This window comes from Dicentrarchus labrax, unplaced genomic scaffold (genome assembly GCF_905237075.1).
Source record: "Dicentrarchus labrax unplaced genomic scaffold, dlabrax2021, whole genome shotgun sequence".
Taxonomy (NCBI): Eukaryota; Metazoa; Chordata; class Actinopteri; family Moronidae; genus Dicentrarchus; species Dicentrarchus labrax.
The window spans coordinates 23,204,337-23,213,350 of NW_026136708.1; the positions used below are offsets into that span (position 1 = coordinate 23,204,337).

Consider the following 9,014-nt stretch of genomic DNA (forward strand, 5'->3'; position numbering starts at 1 on the left):
GTAAATAGGAGCCAATGGGGAGCGGGGGGCGGGTATAAAAGCCTGAGAGCCGCTTTAATCCGCAGCAGCAGCAGAACCGGATCCTCCAGACCACATCCCAGCAGACTGAACGGACAGGTAGGAGCTCCTTTAATCCGGACCAATCACAGCCGCTGATCAGCTCATCGATACAGCCGCTTATTGGTAATGATGCGGGGAGAGGAGCGCGCTGTGCGGGGGGTCAGACAAAAGAGAGGGCGGCAGTGGGCCGATGGGTTTCAGAACAAAGGAGCAGGCTGCAGGCTGTTTACTGATGTTTACTGATGTTTACTGCTTGTTTACTGCCTGTTTGCATGCATATAGCTGCAGAGAGCCTGTCTTTCTGCCCCTGTCTGTCTGTCTGTCTGTCTGTCTGTCTGTCTGTCTGCATCCCAACGACCTTGCAGTCCGTCCTGTCTGCAGGTGTTGCGCAGTCAGCAGCGGACAATCTGCGCGCGCTCTCCTCGTTAATACTAAAAACTGCAAACAAACAAACAAACAAACAAATATAATGAACAGAACATCAGTCTGAGGGTGATCGATGCTCTGAACAAAACCACCTTAAATCAGTAATCAATAAATAATTCCACCTTAAATCAGGCGTTAATAGAAAGCTTTCATCTGCGCGAGGACAAATTAGATAATCGATTATCAGTTATTGATCTCTTCCATCCGACAGATTTTATGTTATTGTGGAATCAAACGGCGCATGCTCAGTTGGATTGGAATATTTCTGATATTTAACGGAATATTACCGGATAGTGTTCGTTATTCCGCCGCTGCAGCGTCATTCTGCGGATTTATAAAGACCCCGTTCACGATGAGTCGGTCTGAACAGCCAGAACCCGGTTCTGAGCTCGGTTCTGGCCCCGTTCTGGTCCGGTTCCGTTGGTTGAAGGTGACCGGGGCGTCGCGGTGCAGCAGCCGCTCTCTGAAGGGTTAAAGTCGGCCTGCTGCTGCTGCGTCACTCCGGCGGCCTCCCGCACTCATAATCAGCCTCAGAGTCCAGGTTAAGACTCTGATCCCCTAAAGGGCTCCCTGATCCGAGCCGAACCGGGCCGAGCCGGGCCGAACCGGGCCGAACCCAGACGGTCAGTAGGACCGCAGATTGGTCCTGATCAGGGTTTTAATGATTCTGACCTGAGAACAGGAATAAATACTAATTATCAATAATATTAATGTGGAGTACTTTTACTTCTGATACAGCAGAACATCACTGCTGAGTACTCGAGTATATAATATCTGAGTACTCGAGTATATTATAATATCTGCGTACTCGAGTATATTATAATATCTGAGTACTCGAGTATATTATAATATCTGAGTACTCGAGTATATAATATCTGAATACTCGAGTATATTATAATATCTGAGTACTCGAGTATATAATATCTGAGTACTCGAGTATATTATAATATCTGAGTACTCGAGTATATAATATCTGAGTACTCGAGTATATTATAATATCTGAGTACTCGAGTATATTAAATCTGAGTACTCGAGTATATAATATCTGAATACTCGAGTATATTATAATATCTGAGTACTCGAGTATATAATATCTGAGTACTCGGGTATATTATAATATCTGAGTACTCAAGTATATAATATCTTAGTATTCGAGTATATAATATCTGAATACTCGAGTATATTATAATATATGAGTACTCGAGTATATTATAATATCTGAGTACTTGAGTATATAATATCTGAATACTCGAGTATATTATAACATCTGAGTACTCGAGTATATAATATCTGAATACTCGAGTATATTATAATATATGAGTATTCGAGTATATAATATCTGAGTACTCGAGTATATGATATCTGAGTACTCGAGTATATAATATCTGAATACTCGAGTATAATACCTACAGTTACTGTTAATATGAATATAAAATACGTATTTTATATCTTTATGATGTTTAATTTTAAGGATTGCCTTAATATTTAAATTAATTCAATTCAATTCAATTTTATTTGTATAGCGCCAATTCATAACAGAAGTTATCTCAGGACACTTTTCAAATAGAGCAGGTCTAGACCGAACTCTTAATAATAGAAATATTACTATGAATAATAATAATCATAATAATGATTATTATAATTATCTTAATTGTATTTAGAATAATAAAAGTAGTAGTAATAATAACTATATATATTAACAATAATAATATTATTAATATTAATAATGATAATAATAATATTACGATTAATAATACTAGTAATATTGTTGATAGTAATAATAATAACAATATTAATAATCATAACAATAATAACAATACTATTAATAATAATTATAATAATAATAATAATAATAATAATAATAATAATAATAATAATATTGATTGTTTGTCTGAAGCTGCTGTGTGTGTCTGTAACTGTTCCCAGGTCAGCGGCCATCATGCCTTTTGGAAACACCCACAACAAGCTGAAGATGAACTACTCCTCGGAGCAGGAGTACCCCGACCTCAGCCAGCACAACAACCACATGGCCAAAGTGCTGACCCCAGAGCTGTACGCCAGCCTGCGGGACAAAGAGACACCCAGTGGGTTCACCCTGGACGACGTCATCCAGACCGGGATCGACAATCCAGGTAATTTCCCCTGACAAGGGTAACTGCCCCCAGAACTGTCCTCATAACTGCCACCGACATAGGTAACTGCCCCCGGCACAGGTAACTGACCCAGATAACGACCCCCATAACAACCCCAACCAACTAACAACCCCCATATCAACCCCAACCAAGGAACAACCCCCATTACAACCCCAACCAACTAACAACCCCAACCAAGTAACAACCCCCATATCAACCCCAACCAAGGAACAACCCCCATTACAACCCCAACCAACTAACAACCCCAACCAAGTAACGACCCCCATTACAACCCCAACCAGGTAACAACCCCAAACCAACTAACAACCCCAACCAAGTAACAACCCCCATTACAACCCCAACCAAGTAACAACCCCAAACCAACTAACAACCCCAACCAAGTAACAACCCCCATACAACCCCAACCAACTAACAACCCCAACCAAGGAACAACCCCCATTACAACCCAAACCAACTAACAACCCCAACCAAGTAACGACCCCCATTACAACCCCAACCAAGTAACAACCCCAACCAACTAACAACCCCAACCCAACTAGTAACCCCAACCAAGGAACAACCCCAACCAAGTAACGACCCCCATTACAACCCCAACCAAGTAACAACCTCCATTACAACCCCAACCAACTAACAACCCCAACCAAGGAACAACCCCAAACAAGGAACAACCCCAACCAAGTAACGACCCCCATTACAACCCCAACCAAGTAACAACCCCCATTACAACCCCAAACCAACTAACAACCCCAACCAAGTATCAACCCCCAACCAAGGAACAACCCCAACCAGGTAACAACCCCCAACCAACTAACAACCCCCAACCAACTAACAACCCCCAACCAACTAACAACCCCCAACCAAGTATCAACCCCCAACCAAGTATCAACCTCCAACCAACTAACAACCCCCAACCAAGTAACAACCCCAACCAACTAACAACCAACTAACAACCCCAACCAACTAACAACCCCCAACCAAGTAATAACCCCCAACGAAGTAACAACCCCCAACCAGGTAACATCCCTTAACCAGGTAACAACCCCAACCAAGTAATAACCTCCATCACAATCCCCAACCAAATGACATCCCCAAACCAGGTAAGTACCCCCCACCAGCTCAGACCAGGTACCTGGTGGCCCCTCAGGTAAACAGATCCTGGAGTTGTTTGTCACCTTCACACAGAGCTGTTCTATTCTGGCCTTTTTAAACTCTTTAATTGGATTGACTCATCAGATCAGGTTAATTCTCCTGCAGGGACCTGATGTTTACTTCTGTCTGACGCTTGATCCTCCTCATCAAAAACAACTTAATTGATACACAAACATTCACACAGAAACCAAACCTCAGTACATAGTTACAGTTCATGATATCACCATGGTAACCACAGTGGAAAATAAAAACAAACATAAAACACATAACCCGGTAATAAACATTTTATATTAGGTCATCAGCCCAAAATGGCTGCCAGATGGTCAGGAAGTGATCTGCCAGTTTGTGTCACTGCAGGTCACCCGTTCATCATGACGGTGGGCTGCGTCGCTGGAGACGAGGAGACGTACGAGGTCTTCAAAGACCTGCTGGACCCGGTGATTGAAGACCGCCATGGAGGATACAAACCATCAGACAAACACAAGACGGACCTAAACTCTGAAAATCTGCAGGTACCCAACAACACATGACTCAATGTTTACAGGAAACTATAGAACTGTTGCCCAGGATTCACAGGGATTGGTTGAACCTATAGTCCAACCTCAGACGGTCTGGTTCTGGTTCTGTTTCAGGGTGGAGATGATCTGGATCCAAACTATGTCCTGAGCTCTCGGGTTCGGACGGGACGGAGCATTCGTGGATTCTGTCTGCCGCCGCACTGCAGCCGCGGAGAACGCCGCGGCATTGAAAACCTCTCCATTGAAAGTATGACATCACTTCCTGTCTGTTTGTATATTTTACTACCTATAGAATGTACACTATATTACACTATATATTAATATATATAACACTGTATATTAATATATATGACACTATATTACACTATATATTAATACATATAACACTATTAATATATATTACACTATATTACACTATATATTAATACATATAACACTATTAATATATATTACACTATATATTAATACATATAACACTATTAATATATATTACACTATATTACACTATATATTAATACATATAACACTATTAATATATATTACACTATATTATACTATATATTAATATATATTACACTATATTACACTATATATTAATACATATAACACTATTAATATATATTACACTATATATTAATACATATAACACTATTAATATATATTACACTATATATTAATATATATAACACTATATTACACTATATATTAATACATATAACACTATTAATATATATTACACTATATTATACTATATATTAATATATATTACACTATATTATACTATATATCAATATATATATTACACGATATTACGCTTTGTATTAATATATATTACACTATATTATACTATATATTAATACATATAACACTATTAATATATATTACACTATATATTAATACATATAACACTATTAATATATATTACACTATATTATACTATATATTAATATATATTACACTATATTATACTATATATTAATATATATATTACACGATATTACGCTTTGTATTAATATATATTACACTATATTATACTATATATTAATATATATATTACACGATATTACGCTTTGTATTAATATATATTACACTATATTATACTATATATTAATATATATATTACACGATATTACGCTTTGTATTAATATATATTACACTATATTATACTATATATTAATATATATTACACGATATATATTAATATATATGGTGCATTCAGGGACACTCTAAGGCAGAGGATGAACACTCTTCAGGCTGTCTTTATTTAGATATTTCCCATCATGCCTCAGTGAGCCTGAGTGAGCATGTCAGTGAATGCAGTGTTACGTAAGTGTGAGCCTGCTGTGGTCCTGCTGAGACTCTTAATGAGCCTCTGAAACCTCCTCTTTCATATTCAAATCACACTAAACCGGACTGAACTGGACCGCCTGAACAATATTCTTTTCTTATATATTTCTTATTTCATAAATCTAAATCCTACATATTATATTATTATATTGTGTATGTATTATTATTATTATATTATATGATATTGTATATATTTATTTACTATATACCATAATTAACGTTACAACAGTTTATGGTGTTAGTGAACCCTGAGTCAGGACTGTCAGGCTGCTCCCTCTCAACCTTACAGTCCTGATGTTGGGTTTACAACCTGTCACCTCTGACCTCCTGTGCGCTGCAGGTCTGGACCTCCTGGACGGGGACCTGAAGGGGAAGTACTACGCTCTGAAGAACATGACGGAGGAAGAGCAGCAGCAGCTGATCGATGACCACTTCCTGTTTGATAAGCCCGTTTCCCCACTACTGCTGGCGTCTGGCATGGCCCGCGACTGGCCCGACGGCCGCGGCATCTGGTCAGTACCTGTAACAACCTGACCTCCGACCTGTCCTCCGACCTGTCCTCCAACCTGTCCTCCGACCTGACCTCCGACCTGTCCTCCGACCTTTCCTCCTACCTGACCTCCGACCTGTCCTCAAACCTGTCCTCTGACCTGACCTCCGACCTGTCCTCAAACCTGTCCTCCTACCTGTCCTCCGACCTGACCTCCGACCTGTCCTCCAACCTGTCCTCAGACCTGTCCTCAGACCTGTCCTCAGACCTGTCCTCTAACCTGACCTCTAACCTGACCTCCGACCTGACCTCCGACCTGTCCTCCGACCTGACCTCCGACCTGTCCTCAAATCTGTCCTCTTACCTGTCCTCCTACCTGTCCTCCTACCTGACCTCCGACCTGTCCTCCGACCTGTCCTCCGACCTGTCCTCCTACCTGTCCTCTGACCTGATCTCTGACCTAACCTCCTTAGTGACCTCCGACCTGCTGTGGAGCAACGATGGACTTCCTGTGTGTGTATTTAACCATCCACTCTTGCCTGCAGGCACAACGACAACAAGACGTTCCTGGTGTGGGTGAACGAGGAGGACCACCTGCGTGTCATCAGCATGCAGAAAGGAGGCAACATGAGGGAGGTCTTCACCCGCTTCTGCACCGGACTCACCAAGGTTGACCCCTGACCCTCACTTCCTGTTTCACTGTGACATCACCGCAACCACGTCATCAGCTGACCACCTGTCTCTCTCTCTCTCTCTCTCTGACAGATCGAGGGCTTGTTCAAGGAGCGAGGTCACGAGTTCATGTGGAATGAACACCTGGGCTACGTCCTCACCTGTCCATCCAACCTGGGGACCGGACTGAGAGCCGGAGTCCACGTGAAACTGCCCAACCTCAGCAAGCACGACAAGTTCGGAGAGATCCTGAAGAGACTGAGGCTGCAGAAGAGAGGCACAGGTAAAGAGAGAGACAGGTAGAGAGAGAGACAGCCAATCAGAGCTCTCCTTGCTGTGACAGAGAGACAGGTAGAGAGACAGGTAGAGAGACAGGTAGAGAGACAGGTAGAGAGACAGGTAGAGGTGCAATAATGGAATTACAAATTAAAAGCCTTTTTAAATTAAATGAATAATTTGCAGTTTATTATTGTACAGTATTGATAACGCTGGAACCGTCTATAATCAATCAGATTATTGATCTGTTGACAGTAAATTGAACATTCTGTTTATGAAGGAGGGTGGACAAAAAATCAGAAACACCTCTCAATAAAGGTGTACCTGTCCCCTTGACATCACTTCCTATGTGTCTCTGCCAGGTGGCGTGGACACAGCGGCGGTGGGCGGAGTCTTTGACATCTCCAACGCGGATCGTCTGGGCTTCTCGGAGGTGGAGCTGGTCCAGATGGTGGTGGACGGCGTCAAACTTCTGGTGGACATGGAGAAACGTCTGGAGGCTGGAGAGAGCGTCGATGACCTGATGCCCGAACAGAAGTGAACTGTGTCACTGTAACCTCTGACCTCTGACCCCCTCTCACCCCTCACCCCCCTCCTCACCCCCCCTCACTGTAACCAATCAGAAACCGTCCTGAAGCTGTGGGACGTTTAGAGCCGCTCAGTTAGACTCAGTCTTCCAACATGTGAAGGATTTTCTATTTCCTGTCTGCACCTGTTGGACTCATCTAACACCTGAATATAATAAAGTCTGTGTGGCCCCGAATACACCTGCTGCTCACCTGTCATCATTACACACACACACACACACACACACACACACCGTAACACACACACACACACACACACACACACACTGTAACACACACTGTAACACACACTATAACACACTGTAACACACACTGTAACACACACTATAACACACTGTAACACACACACACACACAAACACACTGTAACACACCCACACTATCACACACTGTAACACACACACACACACACACACACACAATGTAACACACTGTAACACACACACACACACACACACACAGTAACGCACACTGTATCACACACTGTAACACACACACACACACACACACACACCACCAACACACACACACACACACACGCAGTAACACACACACACACACCGTAACACACACACCGTAACACACACACCGTACACACACACACACACACACACACACACACACACACACACACACACTGTAACACACACTATAACACACTGTAACACACCCACACTATCACACACTGTAACACACACACACACACACACACACTAACACACACACACACGCAGTAACACACACACACACGCAGTAACACACACACACACACTGTAACACACACACACACACACACAGTAACACACACACACACACACACACACACTGTAACACACACACAAACACACACTGTAACACACTGTAACACACACTATAACACACTGTAACACACACACACACACACACACACACTGTAACACACCCACACTATCACACACTGTAACACACACACACACACACACACACACACACACACACACAATGTAACACACTGTAACACACACACACACACACACAGTAACGCACACTGTATCACACACTGTAACACACACACACACACACACTGTAACACACACACAAACACACACACACACTGTAACACACACACAAACACACACACACTGTAACACACACTGTTACACACTGTAACACACACACACACACACACACACACTGTAACACACACTGTTACACACTGTAACACACACACACACACACTGTTACACACACACTGTAACACACACTGTGTGGCCGACTCACTCTGACATCATACCTACGAGATCTGTTACAAACAATAATAAAGTTTATTTTTATGAACGTGGTTTACTACAGACAGC

At 42.1% G+C, this 9,014-nt stretch overlaps 1 protein-coding gene across 1 annotated transcript; it reads left to right on the forward strand.

Annotated features, from left to right (window-relative positions):
• On the forward strand, positions 1–7,858 carry LOC127368380 (creatine kinase B-type). Its single transcript, XM_051409193.1, has 8 exons — positions 1–117; positions 2,413–2,618; positions 4,146–4,300; positions 4,421–4,553; positions 5,994–6,165; positions 6,689–6,812; positions 6,909–7,098; positions 7,454–7,858. The coding sequence occupies exons 2-8, from the start codon at positions 2,426–2,428 to the stop codon at positions 7,630–7,632; spliced, it is 1,146 nt and encodes a 381-aa protein (XP_051265153.1). The 5' UTR covers positions 1–117; positions 2,413–2,425; the 3' UTR covers positions 7,633–7,858.
• The last annotated feature ends 1,156 nt before the right edge of the window (positions 7,859–9,014 follow it).